The sequence below is a fragment of the Sorex fumeus genome, unplaced genomic scaffold (genome assembly GCF_029834395.1).
Source record: "Sorex fumeus unplaced genomic scaffold, SorFum_2.1 ptg000072l, whole genome shotgun sequence".
Classification (NCBI taxonomy): Eukaryota; Metazoa; Chordata; class Mammalia; order Eulipotyphla; family Soricidae; genus Sorex; species Sorex fumeus.
The window spans coordinates 52,241,564-52,262,232 of record NW_026606129.1 but is presented as its reverse complement, the minus strand read 5'-3'; the positions used below and the strand labels follow the sequence as shown (position 1 = coordinate 52,262,232).

Genomic DNA, 20,669 nt, shown 5'->3' with positions numbered 1-20,669 from the left:
TATTTTTTCTAGTTTTGTGGCCACACCCAATGATACTCACTGTTTACTCCTGTCTCTGTGCTCAGAGATTATTCCTGGTGGGCCTGGGGGACTGTATGGGGTGCCAGGGATAGAACCTGGGTCAGCTGCATATAAGGTAAGCACCTTATCCACTGTACTCTCTCTCCAGCCCCTTAAACAGTTTCAACTAATATTTAATAACATTTACAGATAAATATAAACTAATTCTATTATTGTTAAAAAAAAAAACCAAGTTGGAGAGTCCCTAAAGTCTGAGGTACTAGTGACAGCCTGCCTCTCAAAACCTGAATGTCAGTGTCTGAAAGTCTTGTCAAGTTGTGATGAAGGCATCTGTTTCCCTTAGCTCCAGGCACGTTTGCCTTTATATTCAAAGTCACAGCAGGTTGAGAGCAAGTAAGGCTTGGCATGGTGGCCCCTCCAGCTCTCCAAATCCTCTTGCTTGGAGAAGGCCTGGACTCCAAAGGACAGATGCCTGGTTCTGGCACGAAGGTCTGGGTCCTGGCTGTCACTGTGACCACTCTGGTGGGAAAGATGCCTCAAGGGTGAGCAGTAACTTCCTGACATTGCACTGTTGCTGAGGGTGGAACTCCCAATGTCTGGGAGAGAGAGGCAGTCCCACCTGGAAGTGGACAGAATGACAGTGGGAACAGTTTGGAGGCCCCGCCTCAGATACATCAAAAGCTTCAAAACTTTCTCCGCACCTATATTCTTCTGTGGGGAGAAAGCTGTGATCTAACTCATTATGGTCCATGGTGCTGCCTGCAAGTCCTTCCAGGGTATGGGAGGTGGTTCTTCCTGGTTTCAGAAGCTGAGCCCGCCAGGCCTTTGAGTATGCAGCTGACAAAAACGTTGCTCTACGACTTGGCAGAAAGCATCACACGGCCACTTCTTGCTCCTAGCTCACACACAAAAAGAGAATGAGGGAAAGGTTGGACAGGCGCTGGTGGTGGCCTAAGCCTAAGCTGGTGGTGGCCTAAGCCTAGGTCCCCAGCACGGGATCCGCAGGCAAGGGGCCAAATGGGCATGGTTGTGTCCAAGCTTGTCACTCCCGTGGCCACAGGTCTGGGCTCTGCACATGAAAGTTCAAGCCCTAGGAGGCCCAGAGCAGGTCCGTGGTCCCTGCCCTTGTATGTTGGAGCGTTTCCACTTTGTCCTGCTCCTGATAAGCAGCGATCAGCGGGACCACACCTAGCAAACACTCCGAGTCAGAACCATGGGTCGGAAATGTGACCTGGGCTGGAGCGATAGCACAGCGGGTAGGGCGTTTGCCTTTGCAAACTGCTGACCAGGGTTCAATTCCCAGCATCCCATATGGTCCCCCAAGCACCACCAAGAGTAATTCCTGAGTGCATGAGCCAGGACTAACCCCTGTGCGCTGCCAGGTGTGAGGCCCTTCCCCCCCCCCCCAAAAAAAAGGTGACCTGGGCACATGGGCTGGAGCGGTGGCCATGGTGAATGGGCAAGGGAAGGGGGCGTCTCGGGGAGGGTCATACCCAGTTTCTCGCGGACCTGTTGCTCCAGCGCTCCTGTGGTAGGAGCTCTTCCCTGCCTGCCCCGCGGGCCCTTGGTCAGGAGAAACTGAGGCAGGCGCCCAGGTCCATCCCAGCAGCCAGGGCACTTTCATTCTTTACTTCCCACTCTCAGGATCCTAGAGAAAAATCCTTCAAGGTCTGATCATCAGTTAAGGTTGTTTTACATCTTTTCAGAAAAAAAATTATTTTATCTTTTGGGGGCCATGCACACTTGAGGATCATATTTAGGATGCCCGGATCAAACCTGGGGTGACCGCCTACAGGGCAAGTAAGTGTCCTACCGGTTATACTATCTCTCTGCCCTCCTGTTCTTCCTCTTTTCAGAAAAAGTTTAATTTTAAGCCAGTACTTAATAGTCTTCAGTAAACCAGTCACTGTCAACCAAGGCAGATTGTTGTATGTGTATGAATGAGTTAGAATACTCAGCTTTTTTTTTAAGTTTTTGGGTCACACCCAGCAATGCTCAGGGGTTACTCCTGACTCTGCACTCAGAAATTACTCCTGGCGGTGCTCGGGAGACCATATGGGATGCCGGAGATCGAACCCGGCTCAGCCGAGTGCAAGGCAAACTCCCTACCCACTGTACTATTGCTCCAGCCCCTAGAATACTCAGCTTTTATTGCTAAAAGTTTATGAATCTGATGATGGGCAGGTCATTAGGTGCCTGAAATTTACTGTTAACAGGACTGGTTGGTAACATGATCCAAATATTTCCCACAAAGTATCTGATGATGAATGACAGATAACCAAGGGCTTTAAGGGCTTAATGCTTCTATAAACTTTGTAAACTTGTTTAGTGAAATCTATGTTCTCCATATTTCACCAGTTTTATCGTAGTGTAGATTCTAATTCAGATTGAAGTGAATTAGTGTTTGCTCAATTTCTTCAACAAACACTCTTTTTTTTTTGGTTTGTTTTTTGGTCTTGCTTGTTGGGCAGCCACACTCAAGGGTGCACAAGGCTTAATCCCTGGCTCAGGAATCACTGGCACCAAGAGGCATATTGTTTAGTCTCCACATGTTTGAAGTTTTCTGATTTCGTTTCTTTATTTGAGGTACAATTTTATAGTCATATAATCAGAAAAAATATTTGAGATGATTTCAATCCTTGTAAGTTTGCTAATGCATGTTTTGTGTCCTGGAATATTGTCTACCCTTGAAAAACTTCTGTGGACCCTTGAAAAAGACATCAGGGCTGGAAGGATAGTAATGGGTATAAAGTCACTTGCTTTGCACGAGGCAGATCCTTAGTTTGATATCTATAACTGTATATCATTCTCAAAACACTGCCAGTAGTGATCCTTGAGCATAGATTCAGGAGTAAGCCCTGGTGTGCCCCAAGATCACCCCCCACCAAATAAAAAGAGGTGGAGTGAAAAAAATGATTTTTTTGGACCAAAAGGGAGGCCACAAGTTGAACTGGGATTGACTTTATATAAAGCAAGTGCCTTCTCCCTGTGCCTATCTTTCTGGCCCTAGGGCGAAATATTTTATAAATGCCTATTAATTTTACTTATTCTAGATTATTATTTAAGGATGTTATTTCTTTCTATGCACTGTTTAGTTGGTATGTCTACAGTTGTAGGTGTAGTGTTAAAATTCCTACCATTATTGATTGTATGGATGTTACTCTTTCTAGTAATAGAAATAACATAGTTGATACTTTTTCATTTAATGCTTTTGTACCAAAAAGTGCAATGTCTTATTGTAATGAGCCCTAAATATTATGAATAATATGCTATTCATTCTCATTACATTTTTTTCAGCAGGAAATTTGTGTTATTTAGTATAAATATAGTTGTGTCTGCCTTTTAAAAGGTTTCATTTACTTGTAGGATTGTTTTTTCAACTTTTCTTTTGTTTTATTATTTCTTTTCTTTTCTTTCCTCCAGCTTTTAATTTTAACCCTGTATCTATTTTGAAAATGAAGATGTATTTCCTATAGGCAACAAAAATTTGGTGTTTAGGGTCAGGGATCTTCAGTGGTACAATACTTGTCTACATATGTGAAGCCAGAATCAAACCCTGGTAATGCAAAAATTAAAAAAAATTTTTTTTGATTTTGCTTTGGGTCCATACCTGGTGGTGCTCAGGGGCTACCCTTGGGTCTGTGAGCAAGGGTCGCTCCCAGTGTTGCTTGGGAGACCTGTGGTGCCAGGTATTGAACCTGAACCTCTTGCATGCAAAGCATGTGCTCAGTCCTTTGAGCTATTTCTCTGGCTCCAGGATATTTTTTTTTGTTCACATCCAGTGATGCTCAGGGGTTACTCCTGGCTATACACTCAGGAATTACTCCTGGTGGTGCTTGGGAGACCACATGGGATGCCGGGGATTGAACCTGGGTCAGCCATGTACAAGGCAAAACCCCACTCACTGTACTATCACCCCAGCATCAGATTTTGTTTCTGATGCGTACTGCCACTTCTTGCCTTTTACTAATTATTTAAGGCCATTAGCAGTTAAAGAAACTATTGAAGTAGAAAATGTTTGCCATTTTATTAGTTATTATAATAATAAGGCCCTCCCGTTGATCGTCGATTTGCTTGAGCGGGCCCAGTAACGTCTCCATTGGAGACTTTGTTGTTACTGTGTCTGGCATATCGAATACTCTCGGTAGCTTGCCGGGCTCTCCGAATTTCCTGTGAGAGCAGTATTAATTATTATTTTTGTGAAAACCTTTTCAGGTGTTGTGATACTCAATTTAAAGTTTTTAGTTAAGGGCTATGGAGACACACAGGATTCACAGGCACATTTTTGGTAAACTTGGGAGCCCGGTTCAATTCCTCACTAAATTGACCATGAGTAGTCCCAGGTATAACTGTGGAGGCCTATGACTACTGCATCCTTGGGTCCTAGCATTGAATCTACTGTCCTGGTTAACTGAGCATCTGTTGCTAGGCCCCCAGGATCCCTGAGCACTGATTTGGAAGGCCCCCAATTTTCTAAGTTTTATCATTTGTTGCTATCTTGTTAGGAATATTATAGATTATTTAGTTTTATAATGTATACCTGATGGATCTATCACATCTTCCAGAAGGGCAGTGGAGAAGATTATTCATGACTTCTACTCAGATCTCTTTAATAGCCATGTCCACTTGCCCACATACCACATTCCGCATGATGGATATGTCATTCCCAATGTCCTCCCTTCCGAAATCCAACATGCCATCTCGTCGGTAAAGAAACAAAGAGCACCTGGCCCAGACAAGATCAGACCTGAACATCTGAAAAACTTACCATCAGTACTCCTCAACACACTGGCTCGGCTCTTCACATGCTACCTGTCTGAATGCAAGGTTTCATCCCAGTGGAAAACCAGCAGGACTGTACTACTATACAAGAAGGGAGACATCCACGACATTGGCAACTATCACCCAATCTGCCTATTGTCTGTCATCTACAAACTGTTCACTCGAGTCATCCTGAATAGGATTAGCAGAACACTAGATGAAGGACAACCATGTGAACAAGCCGGATTCCGAAAAGGATTCAGTACCATCGACCATATCCACACGATTACTCAGCTCATTGAGGTTTCTCAGGAGTTCAAGATGCCGCTCTGTCTAACATTCATCGATTTAAAGAAGGCCTTTGATTTTGTTGAGACGAAAGTGGTCATAGAAGCCCTAGCCAATCAGGGTGTACAAACTCAATACATCAGGATCCTTCGTGAGCTCTATTATGGATTCACTACCAGGATCTTACCATTCTACAAAGAAGTAATCATCCATGTCAAGAGAGGGGTTTGGCAGGGTGATACCATTTCACCAAAACTCTTCAGTGCCACCCTCTAGAACATCATGAGACGACTGGAATGTGAAAGAATGGGAGTGAAGATAGATGGTTGGCAACTATACCACCTCCGCTTTGCTGATGACATCGTTCTAATAACACCAAACATCAGCCAAGGGGGACAAATGCTGACCGACTTCGACTGTGAGTGTGGAAAGGTCGGACTACAGCTGAATCTTACGAAGACAATGTTTATGAGAAACAGCCTCGTTCCGGACGCTCCATTCACTCTCAATGGAACCACCATCTCCGAATGCAACAGTTATATATACCTAGGTCAAGAAATCAACATGATGAATGACCTGGCACCTGAGTTGCGCAGGAGGAAGAGAGCGGCTTGGAATGCCTTCAAGAGCATTGAAGAAATAACTAAGAGGACAAAGAACCTCCAGCTACGAGCACATCTCTTCGATTCCACTGTTCTTCCTGCATTAACATATGCCTCAGAGACCTGGGCCCTACGAAAACAGGATGAGAACGCTATTTGGGTCTCTCAAAGAGGAATCAAAAGAGCTATGCTTGGAATATCACGATTCACTCAAATGAGAGATAGAATCTGGAGTTCTGATCTCCGTCAACGCTCAAGAATCAGGGACACTGTCTCATTTGCCAAGGCATCAAAAATCAGATGGGCTGGACACATAATGAGGTTTACAGACAACCGCTGGACTAGAGCCATTACTGACTGGATTCCACGGGATGTCAAAAGATCGCTTGGACGCCCACCTACAAGATGGTCAGACTTCTTCGTCAAGACCCTGAATGATCGGTTTGAGGCTCTGCATGGTCCTAGAACGAACAGATGCCATTGGGCTACGCTAGCATGCAACAGGGATGAATGGAGACATTACTGGCACCCGCTCGAGTAATTCGATGAATAAGGGGGGATCAAGTGATCAAGTGAGTCATGTATAATGGTCTTTTGGACTATGATGAGACACATGTACAGAGGTGGTCCCAGGGGTCTATATTAGATCTGATGTAGATTTTTTTTTTTGGGCCATACCTGGCGGTACTCAGGGGTTACTCCTGGGTCTGTGTGCAGGGGTTGCTCCCAGTGGTTCTTGGGAGACCTTGTGGTGCCAGGTATTGAACCTGAACCTCTTGCATGTAAAGTATGTGCTCAGTCCTTTGAGCCATTTCTCTGGCTCCAGGATATTTTTTTTTTGTTCACATCCAGTGATGCTCAGGGGTTACTCCTGGCTCTGCACTCAGAAATTACTACTGGGGGTGCTCAGGGAACCCTGTGGGATGCTGAGGATCAAACCCGGGTTGGCTGTGTTCAAGGCTAATACCCTCCCCACTGTCCTATTGCTCTGGCCCCTATAGTAGGCTATTAGATGCACTAGTCCCAGGAAGTGAAAAGTTTGAAAACCTCTGTCAGGCAAGCAGCTAAAACTTTTTCATGAGCCAACAGGAAACTTGTGGACCAGTGATTTAAAAATCATTGGGCACCTGGCTTAGAGGAAGAACACTTGCTTCATATGACCAAGCTCTGGGTTTGATTCCTGGGCCGCGAACAAAATAAAACACAAAGCCCTACCACCACCGCTGCCACCACCGCCATCAAAAAACCCCAAAAGACAAAAACAATACAAAATCACTGGGAAGTACTGTTTAGATTTGTGTAATTAAACTTTTTGATGTTCACTCAATGATAAAATCTTCTAACCGGTATATTTCTCAGAACAAATCATATCTTGGGCCAGAGAGATAGTATAGTGGGTAAGCCTTGCATGTGGCTGACCCGGGTTCGATACTGAGCACCTCAGATTGTCCCCCTAATCTCTTAGGAATAAAACCCCAAGCAAAGTAGGGTGTGGCCCCAAAATAAAACAAACAAAAAAGAGGTATTCCCATAAAGAAAAAAAGAAAGACTTTTTAAATGTATTCTTTTTTTTTCTTTTTGGGTCACACCCAGTGATGCTCAGGGGTTACTCCTGGCTCTGCACTCAGGAATTACTCCTGGTGGTGCTTGGGACCTATGGGATGCTGGGGATCCAACCTGGGTTGGCTGTGTGCAGGGCAAACGCACTACCTGCTGTACTATCGCTCCTGGCCCTAATATATTCTTTAGAAGGGGCTCCACTGGGGGTCACCGTCCTGGTGCCTGAGTAATAGGTTCCCTTGTGACATCATAGCTCAGCATCCTCCTTTGACTCTTTTCTCCAGAGTGCAGCTGGAGAACAGACCTGAGAATGATGGCACCATCTAGCTCCTAACTATGGGTAATTTAATAGAGGCAGACCTGAGGAGTCAGACCTGAGGGGATTTGGTCACCTACCCCGAGTCTTGGGAAGTTCATGTTTTGTCAGGTTTTATACACCTGAGTTTCTGGGAAGTCAGTACATTTTTATAATTAACTGAAGATCTCTATTCTGAGGTCCCAGTAAAATATAGAAAGTTGAATGTGTGGTTGATTTGGAACTTAGTGTGGTGAGAGCTTACTTTCTGCCATTTTTTTCCTTTAAACTTTGATTACAGATGGTCATAAAACCTAATAGTTAAATATTATGAAATCACATTGATAGAGCTTGAGGGTGCAAAGGAAGGAAGAAGTGACCCTAGTACTCCTACTCCCTACCCTCCTCATCTATCCATCAGTAGCTGGATCCAGGTTCTGTTGTGTTGGGGAGATTCTTGACTGTTCTCTCTGGCCCTTGCATTCCCATGGAGAGATAGAAAGAAAGATTGTACTATGTTATTTATTGTCTAAAGATAGATGAGTTCAGTGAATTAGTGGGAAGTAGGGCTAGGACAACAGGTACTAATCCAGGGTGTGCCAAGAAAACCAGGATGAGTGGTCACCATACACAGGGCTTGAATGAATAGAGATTGTCTGTTCATTCTTGACTGTCTTTCTCTTCTTAGGTTAGGAGATGTGGATCTGTCTAACATGTAAATTGTGCCAAAAAGGGAGGCTAATGTGAACCCAGACCACATGGGTCTGGGAGCTACAGGGGTAGGGGAGAATGATTTTACTTCTCAGCAGAAGGTGGGAGATTCTGAAGAGACATTGATCTCAGTTAGGCTGTGAGAGTCTGGAAGAATTTGTATCTCTTTCACCTCTAGAATATAGTTTTCTTGCCTAGACTCATCAACCACATTCATGGAAAATTGAATGAGGTTGCAAGTGAAGTATACCTTCATTTTACAGATGGAGACCCTGAGACTCAAAGGGGGAAGATGATGTGTCCATGTCCATTAACCAGAGATTAGCTGAAGCAAGAAACTACTTGACCTCCTAGATTGAGATTTTTGTCCTCAGCAATTCTGGATGTCAAAGAAAGGGATGGTTGTTGATAGACGCTATCAGAGCCCATTTCTGGCTCACCTTGAAACAGAAATTCATGAGCTTTCCTAAATGTTCCCTGTTTTCTCTTGTAAGGCCCAGAACAACAGAAAGAACATAAGAACTTTAAGTCAAAGGATGAAGAACAGAAAAAAGAACGTAAGACCTTTAAGTCAAAGAAGGAAGCAGCTGTGTTCATTCAAGCCTGGTGGCGGGGCAACCTGGTGCGCCGGACCCTTCTGCATGCAGCACTAAGGGCATGTATTATTCAATGCTGGTGGAAGAAAAGGTGTGCAAAGACTTTGGAAAAAAGACGGCGAGCAGCTATAGAGGTCTATACACAGAATGAATGGGCAGTTGTCAGAATACAGGCCTGGTTCCGCATGTGGCGCATCCGGCTTCGTTACTGCCGTTTGCTTCATGCTGTTCGAATTATCCAGGTGTATTGGCGTTGGCATAGTTGTCATACTCGTGGCTTTATCAGTGGCCACTATGACCTCAAAGGAAGTCATTTAAAATTTCAACTGGAAATCTCTTTGGGCTCACAGGCTTGTAGAGTACAACAATGCATATCTCTTCCAATAAAGGAATGACCAGGTCTGTTATATTTGTGTCCCCTTTCTTTGTCAGATGTCTTAAGGAAGTCATTGAGTTAATGATAGTAAGTAGATGACATCTCTTCAGTCAACTCTGAGGAGGTAGTAGGGGTTGTCTGGTGTTTATCACGGAGAAGAATTTTGAAGCCCAGTGCTAGATAAGCCAAGGTCTTTGATTGGTTGGCAGTGTCTGCCACACATGACAGACTTGGGGTTGCAGTACTGTTAAGTTCACTAAATCAAGGGGACACCACAGTGTGGTTTATGTAAATGGTACACCCCCTGTTGTTGTGCACTATGAAGTACTGTGTATTAACGTTTGATCTTTTCCTCTCAAAATCTTTTTAAAATTGTATTTTAAAAATTGATAAAAATATATGTGTAAAATTTATCACTTGAATAATTATTAAGACAACAGCCAAGTGGCAGTAAGTATATTCTATTGCTGGGGCTGAAGATATAACACAGTGGTAGGGTGTTTACCTTCCATGCGGCCAACCCAAGTTTGATCTTCTGAGTCCCATATGGTCTTTCAGCTCTGCCAAAAGTAATTCCTTAGTGCAGAGTCAGGAGAAAGTCCTGAGCATCGCTGGGTGTGATTCAAAAACAAAAACCAAGCAGATAAACAAAAAGTATATTCCATTGCTGTGCAGCTCTTACCATCACCACTATATTTAGAATTTCATTTGTCTTGCAAAATTCAAACATTGATTTTTTTTGTACTTCTAAGACTTCATTTTTATTATTTATTTATTTATACTTTATTTTAATTTTTTAAATTTATTTATTGAATCACTGTGGGAAAAGTTACAAAGCTTTCAGGTTTAAGTCTCATCATACAATGATCAAACACCTTTCCCTTCACCAGTACTTATTTTTCACCACCAAGAACCCCAATATACCCCCTCTCCTACCCCTTCCAATGCCTGTGGGGCAGATTATTTCCACTTAACTCTGTATCTCCTTTGATTACATTTATTATTTTGACAAAAGATGCACCATTATTGTTTAGAGTTTTCACCCAACAATCAGAACTGCTGAAAAGGCATTGTGAAATAATTTGTTTTCTATAACTGGTTATGAGAACCATATGATGTCACACAGCCATGATAGTGGCTGCGTGATTTTGGATTTCTAATATTTTACTTATTAAGTCTGGAGGGATTTCTGTCAAGAGCCAGATAATTACAAGATTGGTTTCTATGACTCTGAAGCCATGGCCGTGCTGGAGAGCTGCTTGTGGGAGACAACTCGTGACCTCAGTAGGGCGTGAAGGATGAGCCGGTAACACCCTCCTTCCTGTGAGGTTGCAGTTGCCCTGTCACCACCGGCTCATACCTGGCTTTCCAATAAACTCTGAGGCATCGGCCACCTTGCTGCTGGGGGAGTGGGGGAAAGGCAGAAGGGACCAACACCCTTTCCCTTCCGGGGAGGTATGGTACTATAGATTAACGCATAGTCCACTTTTCTGCTGCAAGCTGCTGGGCTCTGCATAAAAAAGAGGAGAAACATTGATTCTTTTTTTTTTTTAATTTTTATTAGTGAGACACCATGAGGTACAGTTATAAACTTACATATATTTGTGCTTGGGTTTCAATTATACAATGATCAAATACCCATCCCTCCACCAGTGCCCATTTCCCACCACCATGGATCCCAATATCCCTCCCACCCCCCATCCCCCCCATCCCACCTTGCCTCTGTGCAGGGCATTCCTTTTTGTTCTCTCTCTCTTATTGGATGTTGTGGTTTGCAAAAGAGGCAATGGGTGACAATCATGTTTGGTCTATAGTCTACTTTCAGCATGCTTCTCCCATCCTGGGAGGATCCTCCCAACACCCTTTATTTGGTGCTTCCTTCTCTATCTGAGCTCCCATTTCCCCTAGCATGTGTGGCTGGCCTCCAAGCCATGGAGTAAAATTCCTGGTACTAATCTCGGCCATTCTTGGGTGTTAGTCTCCTATTTTGTTACTTTATGTTCCCCAGATGAATTCAATCTTTCTATGTCTATCCCTTTCTTTTTGAGTCATTTCGCTTAACATGATACTTTCCATGTAGTACCACTTGTATGTAAATTTCATGATTTGTCTTTTCTAACAGCAACATAGTACTCCATTGTGTAAATTGTACCAAAGTTTCTTTAACAGCTACATAGTACTCCATTGTGTGAATGTACCAAAGTTTCTTTAACCAGTCATCTGTTCCTGGGCACTCAGGTTTCTTCCAGATTCTGGCTATTGTAAAGAGTGCTGCAATGAAAAAACAATTGCAGATGTCACTTCGACTATACTTTTTTGCCTCTCTGGGATATATTCCCAGGAGTGGTATTGCTGGGTCAAATGGGAGCTCGATTTCTAATTTTTTGAGAATCGTCCATACTGTTTTCCAAAAGGGCTCAACCAGTCGGCATTCCCACTAGCAGTGAAGGAGGGTCCCTTTCTCACCACATCCACCAGCACTGGCTGCTTTTGAAACATTGATTCTTAAAGAATAATTAGCAATTCTCTCCTCCCAGCCACTTGTCAATCAACATTTTACTTTCTCTATGAATTTCTTTTATTCTAAATACTTCATATGTGTGGAATCATATTTTCCCTTTTGTATTTTCTCTTTTGTGATATTTTTTTTGGTCACACCCAGCCATGCTCAGGGATTACTCCTGGCTCTGCATTCAGAAATTACTCCTGGCAATGCTCAGGGAGCCATAAGGGATGCCAGGAATTGAACCCAGGTCAGCTGCATATAAGGCAAATACCCTACCCACTCTATTATCGCTCTGGCTCCCCAGAAAGTGGAAGGTGCTTTATGTTTTTGTTTTTGGACCACACCCAGAAAAACTCAGGGTTTAATTCTAGCTCTGCACTTAGGACTCACTCCTGGTGGGGATCATGGGCCTATAAGGGATGCCAGGGATTGAACCTGGGCGGGGGGAGCTATGTGCAAGGCAAGCACCCTACCCACTATACTATCACTCTGCCCCCTACCCTTTTGTGATTTCTTATTATACAAGCCTTCATTTCTACTCTCCATAATAGTTCAACTTGTATGTAAATACCAGATTTTGGCTATTAATCTATCCAATGGATTTGTGTAGCTTGGTGCTATTATGAATAATGCTACTCTAAGTATGGGTATCTCAGGATCTCTTTGAGACTTTGCCTTTTAGTCTTTTGGGAATATACCAAGAAAAGCAGTATAGATGGATTGCACAAACCACTGTGTCATCTTTGGTTTCCTAGTGTTCTTGTTGTGCTGAGGGTCCTTGTAGTTACTCCCCGTCCCCCTATAAGATACTGAGAGATTAAGCTGGAGATTACGCTCTGTCTTCTTCCTCATCCTCACAGAATGACAAAAAGAATAACTGTGATCAGCATGTATTTGTTGAGTAAAATTGTCTACATGACTGCGCTTCAGGTGCTGTGGTGTGGGACCTTCATATAACACAGGTTAGGTGTGGTGGCTGGTGGGACCCACCAGTAGGGAGGGCCTCTGTCTCCTATTCCAGAATATACCCAGTGATATCAGCTGGAGGGGAGCATCGTCTAGGATGGTGGAGCAGCAAGCAGAAGGTCTCCAACACTTGTTCATGTTTTATTTCCTTCCCTTCCTTTCCCTTTATTGCTGCTGCTGTAGTGATGACTGGGGTTTGCACACGCTTGGTTTTGGTTCTTGTGCATGCGGTTGTGGTTCATTCATACTTGGATATGGTGCTCACTGGGGGAATCTTTAATTGCGGTGTTGACAATAAACGAAAGCAGCCCAAATAAATGGATTGCACTCATTCATTTGTGGTGCTTGCAAACATTTTAGCCGTAGTGCTTGTTAAAGTTGAGTCTGGTGTTTACATATGTACTCACTGGGGCTTGCTCTACTGGCTGTAGTGCCTGTGCATATTTATTTGCTGTGCTTGCTGGGAGTTACACACTTTAGTTGCTGTGCTCATACATATGGTGCTTCTTCAGTAGCGGGCCAGACAGCAAAAATTGCCAGGACCAAAAAACCTGAGTGCCCGAGAACAGATGACTGGTTAAAGAAACTTTGGTACATTTACACAATGGAGTACTATGTAGCTGTTAGAAAAGATGAAGTCACAAAATTTACATACAAGTGGTACTACATGGAAAGTATCAGAAAGAAAGGGATAGACATAGAAAGATTGCATTCATCTGGGGAACATAAAGTAACAAAATAGGAGACTAACACCCAAGAATAGCCGAGATAAGTACCAGGAGGTTTACTCCATGGCTTGGAGGCCAGCCGCACATGCTAGGGAAAAGGCAGCTCAGAGAGAGAAGGGAGCACCAAATAAAGGGTGTTGGGAGGATCCTCCCAGGATGGGAGATGCATGCTGAAAGTAGACTATAGACCGAACATGATTGCCACCCAATGCCTCTTTTGCAAACCACAACACCCAATAAGAGAGAGAGAACAAAAGGGAATGCCCTGCCACAGAGGCAGGGTGGGATGGGGGGATGGAGAGGTGGGAGGGATACTGGGATTCGTGGTGGTAGAAAATGGGCACTGGTGGAGGGATGGGTACTTGATCATTGTATAATTGAAACCCAAGCACAAAAATGAGTAAGTCTGTAACTGTGCCTCATGATGTCTCACTATTAAAAATTAAAAACAAAAACAAAAACAAAAAAATTGCCAGGACCATACTCAGCATAAGGGTGGCACCAGAATTGAATTCATGGCCTCATGCAAGCCTGGCACCTTTAGCCACTGAACCAAACTGGGGGCTTTACATTTTTTTTTAATGGGTAGCTATCTTATTGGTGTGAAGTGTAACTCATTGTAATTTTGATTTGCATTTTCCTAATGACTATTGATGTTGAGCCTCTTTTCACTGTTATTTTTGTCCTTTGATGCACATCAGTTTCAAATTTTTATATCATCCAAATTACATGTGATGTAATTACATTTGATTATACCAATTACATTCTGTAATTAAATTACATTACATTTGATGCCTGTGCTTTTGGCATCAAAAAATGAAATCATACACCTGAAACTCAATCATGAATAACTTTGTAATTCATGGTAATTCAGTGATTCAGTTAAAAATAAAATTTAAAAAAATCATTACAAAATCAAATATCATAAATTGGATTATTTTTTTCTGAGCGTTCTATAATTTTGGATCCTTTTTATGGTCCTCCCAAGGGTGGTCAGGAGGACCGGAGCCCCGGGAACCATTCCTAGCCAATCCAGCCTTTGGTTCAGTGGAAGGGCCCAAGGAGGCAAGTCTGCTCAGGTGCTGCAGTGCTGGGGATACCTGGGTCAGCCTGGTGCAGTGCTCATGTGTCTCCAGTGCTGCAACCTGGCATTGCTCAGGGGCCATGTGGTACCAGGAATCAAAGCTGAGTGGGGCACCTGCCAGGCATGTTCCCTAAGTATCTTCTGGTCCTCGGCTTTAGGTCTTTTTTTTTTTCTTTTTGGGTCACACCCGGCAATGCACAGGGGTTATTCCTGGCTCTGCACTTAGGAATTACTCCTGGCGGCGCTCGGGGGACCATATGAGATGCTGGGAATTGAACTCAGGTCGGCCGCGTGCAAGGCAAACGTCCTACCCGCTGTGCTATTGCTCCAGCCCCTGCTTTAGGTCTTAAGTTTAGGACTTGACTCATTTTGAGTCTCTTTTTTAGTGATGTAAGAGTTCATCTATGGCTCTTTCGTATTTAGATAACCAGCTTTCCCAGCACCAGGAGTTGAAGGAGACTATCTTCTTCCTATTGAAAGATCTTGGGACTGTTGCTGAAGATCATTTGACTGTATGTGAGCATTTAAGACCTGTCAACTCTAGTCTGTTGATCAATATGGATCTTTATGCTGATATATATATATATATATATGATCTTTATATCAGTCTCACACTTTTGATTATCATAGATTAGTAACATGTTTTGAAATCAGAGACTTTGAGAACCATAACTTTCCTTTTTTCTGTTTTTTGGGGGTTCACACCCAGCAATGCTCAGGGCTTCACTCAAAGTCTTGGTGGGGCTTGAGGGACCATATGGAGTGCTGGGGATAGAATCTGGATGGACTGCATGCAAGGCAGCACTCTACCTGCTGTACTATTGCTCTAGTCCCATTAAAATGACTTTTAATGTAATTTTTATGTGTTGACTTTGTATCTTGCTACCTTGCTGAATGTATTAGTTGTAATAGGATTTGGTGTGTATACAAAATCTTCAGAATTTGGGGCTGGAGCAATAAAACAGTGGGTAGGGTGTTTGCCTTGCAAACGGCTGACCCGGGTTCGAGTCCCAGCATCCCATATGTCCCCTGAGCACCGCCAGGAGTAATTCCGGAGTGCATGAACCAGGAGTAATCCTTGTGCATCGCCGGGAGTGACCCAAAAAGAAAAAAATCTTCAGAATTTTCTATTTAAAGGAGCTGCAGAGAGAGTACAGTGGATAAGGTACTCAAGATGGGTAAAGCAGTCGAGGTGATTTTCATGTGTTGAATTAACTTTTCATTTAGGGATATTCGTAATGCTGCATAATTTGTGTAAGGTGCAGTTGAATTCTGTTTGCTATTATTTTGTGAGAATTTTGCATCAATATTTATCAGGGATAGTGATACACATTTCCGTTTGTTTTTTTTTTAAATTTTTTTTTTATAATTTTATTTATTGAATCACCGTGAGAGCAGTTACAAAGCTTTCAGGTTTAAGTCTCGGTCATACAATGAAACACCTGTACCTTCACCAGTGCCCATTCTCCACCACTCCCATCCCACAACCTCCCCCTACCTGTGGGGCAGTTGATTTCCACATTGCTCTCTCTCTACTTTGATTACATTCAATATTTTGACACCAGACCACCATATTATTTGGGATTTTATCCCAACACTTAGATCTGCTGAAAAGGCAACACTTGACACTTTGTTTTCTATTGCTGGTTATGAATAACATATAGTGTTCCGTGGCTGCAGTAGTGGCTGCGTGATTTTGGAATTCCAAAGTTTTAATAATTAAATCTGGAGGAATATCTGCCAAAACCTGCTGGGTTCCGAGATTTGTTCCTGAGTCTCTGGGATCATGGCCGTTAAGTAGCTTGATCAGGAACCAGAAAGGCCGCTCATGAGAGGTGACTTGAGGTCTCATTGGGATGGGGAGGAAAGGGCCGGCTCCACCCCCATCCCGTGAGGCCCCATGTGTCTCCTTACTGAGGGTCCAAACCTGACTGTCCAATGGCCTCTGGCAGATCGCAGCCACTGAGCTGCCTAGGGGGAGCAGGCAGAGGGACAGCACCCTTTCACCCCTGGGGCGACCCAGAGATAGTAACCTACTGCGGGTCTGGATGCATTTCTGCCAAAAGCCACTGGGTTTCAAGATTTGTCTGAGTCTCTGGGATCATGGCCATTAAGCAGCTTGATCAGGAGCCAGAGAGGTCATTTGTGGGCGGCGACTTGGGGTCTTGTTGGGTGGGGAGGAAAGGGCCGGCTCCACCCCCATCACGTGAGGCCCCACGTGTCTCATCACTGCGGGCCCAAACCTGATTGTCCTGTGGCCTCTGGAGGATGGCGGTCACCAGGCTGCCAGGGGGAACAGGCCAAGGCACGAAACCTATTCCCACCTGGGGTGGCCCGGAGCCAGTAACCTATTGTGGGACCAGACGCATTTCTGCCAAAAGCTGTTAGGTTTTGAGATTTGTTTCTGAGTCTTTGAGATCATGTCCATTAAGCAGTTTGATCAGGAACCAGAGAGGCCATGCCTCCAATTATATAGCTGAGCCGGAGGTGGTTTGTGAGTGTGTCTCTCACATACCTAACTTTTGGCCCTTTACTTTCTTGGTAAACTTTGCCCCAAGTTTTTGGGGTCTGGCCAAAGGCACAGCAGCAATTTTGGGGTATCTGGAAGTCTGAAGGCGCCATCAGGCTGCTGATGCACTTGCCTCACAGGTACAGATTGACCTGCTGGCGGCACCATACCCCTTTTGTTTGGAGTTTTTATCTGATTTTGGTATGGTATAATAATAGACTTTTAAAACAAGTTAGGAATTATTCCTTCCTTTTCAATTTTGAGAAGAATTTAGAAGAATTCATATATTGGTTCTTGAATTAACAATGAAACCATCAGGACCGTATGCTTTTCTTTCCTGGTAAGTTTCCATTACTGATTTAATTTTCTTGTTATGAGTCTACTCAGATTTTCTTTTCTTTTCCTCCCTGTTTGTTTGCTTGTTTTTGAATCACACCTGGTGGTTCTCAGGGACTATCCCTCTGTGCTCTAGAGTGATCCCCGGTAGTGCTCAGTAGTCAAATTTTCTCTTTGTGGTTTAGTGTTGGTAGATTTTGTGTTTCTGAGGATTTGATGCTTTCATCTAGGTTACTCAATTTGTTTAGAAAGATGCGGGAGCAAGGAAAGAAGGGAAATGTGCTCAAGAGAGAACATGGACAGCAAAGAAACACAGAGACAAGCAAGCAAGATCCAAAGGAGAACATGGGCTTGATGAATTCTGAAGAAGTTCTCACTCTTAATTTTTTATTAATCTTAATTCTGAAGAAGTTCTCACTCTTGATTTTTAAAAACTTTAAATATTTATTTCATGTAGAAAAAAGCCATTACTGTTGATACAATTCTAGAAATAAAATTGATTAGAAAGCAAAGGGTTGGAGCGATAGCACAGTGGGTAGGGCGTTTGCCTTGCATGCAGCCAACATGGCCGACCTGAGTTCGATTCCTCCACCCCTCTCAGAGAGCCGGGCAAGCTAATGAGAGTATCTGGCCCGCACAGCAAAGCCTGGCAAGCTACCCGTGATGTATTCAATATGCCAAACACAGTAACAAGTGTCACAATGGAGACGTTACTGGGCCCGCTCGAGCAAATTGATGAACAATGGGAGGACAGTGACAGTGACAGTGACAGATAGCAGAGCTGCAATACTAAAAATCAAAGGTACAGGGACTGGAGCGATAGCACAGTGGGTAGGGTGTTTGCCTTGCACGCGGCTGACCTGGGTTCGATTCCCAGCACCCCATATGGTCCCCCGAGCACTGCTAGGAGTAATTCCTGAGTGCATGAGCCAGGAGTAACTCCTGTGCATCACCAGTACAGAAAATTCACCTATTTTAAAATTGTTATATCTGATTGCAGGGTAATCCTTGCAATCCTTGTAATCCTTGCAAGATTAAGTCCTTGGTTAAGAATTTGTTAAGGGAGGGGCGGGGGGCGGCTGGAGCGATAGCATAGCGGGTAGGGCATTTGCCTTGCAAGTGGCCAACCCAGGTTCAATTCCCAGCATTCCATATGGTCCCCTGAGCACCTCCAGGAGTAACTCCTGAGTGCAGAGCCAGGAGCAATCGCCGGGTGTGACCCAAAGAGGGAAAAAAAAGAATTTGTTAAGCGGACACAACAATGAGTCCCGGACATCACCGGGGATCCCTCTGGGCTTCATACCCAGCCAATTTCTCCGAGGCATTCCAGATGAAGCAGATGTGGTCTCCCCGCCTACTTCAGGTGGTATCCTGGTGTTCAAGAGCTGCCACAAGCAAGGCCCAGGTATGCGGGTACCAAGACTAAATCTCAGAGGCACTGGCCGTCCCACTCCAGCTCTCCGCCTGCTCTGAGGCCTGGCTGTCACACTCACAAGCTTCCGCTGATGTCATCTTGGCGCACCAACAGCCCTGGTCCAGAGACTCTCAATTGAATCCCAAAATGTATTGGTGCCCTACAGAGATGTTTCTGGAACCCAACCATCTACAACCTAGGATCCCAGAAGTGTGCAGTTGCTTTGTGGACCTGCAAACTCATGATATTCAAAATGAGCAATGGAAAATAAGTTATCTAGTGTCTGCCCCTGGCAGGCAGGCTTGAATGGTGGTGGGAAAATTAGGGTAAAACATAATGCCCAAAAGTAGAGAGAGAATATTGGGGAAACTGTATGCCATAAAGGCAGGGTTAGGACTGGGAGGCAGGGGGAGGGGGGAATACTGGGGCATTGGTGGTGGAAAATGTGCACAGGTGGAGGATGGGTGTTTGATAACTATATGGCTGAATCTTAAACATGAAAGCTTTGTAATTGTATCTCACAGTGATTCAATAAAATTAAAAAGAAAAAAAATTTGTTAAGCAGCCATGGGGTCCAGAGACTTCAAAATCTAGGCTTTGGTCCAATGAGTTGGCATGATGGTGGCTGTGTGTGTGTGGGGGGGGCATGACTGCAGAGGTTTTTGAAAGTTTGGGGGGTTGAGGGGAGGCTTCCCACCCTGACTCTGAAAAAACACCAGACTTCTCAGCCTGGACATTGGGTACCTGAATTGCAGATTGGCGTTTCTGCAAAGAATGTTTGTGGAATAGAGAGGTGTGGGTGCAGCTGCTGGAACTTGGGCTAGACGGGTATTCAGCTGCCCACCTCCTGAGGGTGCCCCAAAGTTTTGTGGACCAGTAATTCCATAATTTTAGCTGTTCGGTGTGCATCTCCTGGGAGATTTAGTTGGGAATTGGTCTCAAATTTTTTACTTTTACTTTGTTTTATCTCTGAATAGGGCTGGAGTGATAGCACAGCAGGTAGGGCATTTGCCTTGCATACAGCCAACATGGCCAATCTGAGTTGGATTCCTCCGCCCCTCTTGGAGATCCTGGCAAGCTACTGAGAGTATCTGGCCCACACGGCAAAGCCTGGCAAGCTACCTGTGATGTATTCAATATGCCAAACACAGTAACAAATCTCACAATGTTACTTGTCCCATTCGAGCAAATCGATGAACAATGGGACGACAGTGACAGTGACAGAGTTGTCTCTGAATTGCACCTGACAGTGCTCAAAGGCTACTTCCAGCTCTTGGGTCACTCCTCAAAATGCTCAGGGGAATCTGAGGCACTGGGAATCAAAGCTTGGCCTCCATGTGAAACACGTGCTCCAGTCTATTGTACTGACTCTTCAACCTCACACCTTTGGTTTCTAAACCAAAATAAAGTCTACATTTTAGTTTCACCTAAGAAATTGTGCAATGTGTACAGCAGGTTCAGTTGTATTCACTCAAACCTGGAAATAACCCAAGACCTTCCAATTCACAAAGGCCTCTGGTAATATGCCTTTGCTAATAGAATGAATTGCTATTAATACTATTATTCACTTCACTTAATCACTTACTTCCCGTTAGTCGTCGATTTGCTCGAGCGGGCGCAAGTAACGTCTCCATTTGTCCCCGTCGCGTGCTAGTGTAGCCCAATGGCATCTGTTCGCTCCGGGAACATGAAGGGCCTCAAACCGATCGTTCATGATCTTGACGAAGAAGTCTGACCATCTGGTAGTGGGTGGCCACGCGGTCTTTTGACATCCCATGGAATCCAGTCAGTAACAGCTCTAGTCCAGCGGTCATCTTTAAATCTCATTACGTGACCAGCCTATCTGATTTTCGACACCTTGGCAAATGAGACAGCGTCCCTGATTCTTGATTGTCAATGGATGTCAGAACTCCAGA

At 44.1% G+C, this 20,669-nt stretch overlaps 1 protein-coding gene across 1 annotated transcript; it reads left to right on the top strand.

Annotated features, from left to right (window-relative positions):
* Positions 1-1,044: 1,044 nt before the first annotated feature.
* Positions 1,045-9,229, top strand: LOC130037772 (IQ domain-containing protein F5-like). Its single transcript, XM_056129697.1, has 2 exons — positions 1,045-1,081; positions 8,733-9,229. Exons 1-2 carry the CDS (start codon positions 1,045-1,047, stop codon positions 9,227-9,229), a joined length of 534 nt encoding a protein of 177 aa, XP_055985672.1.
* Positions 9,230-20,669: the final 11,440 nt, after the last annotated feature.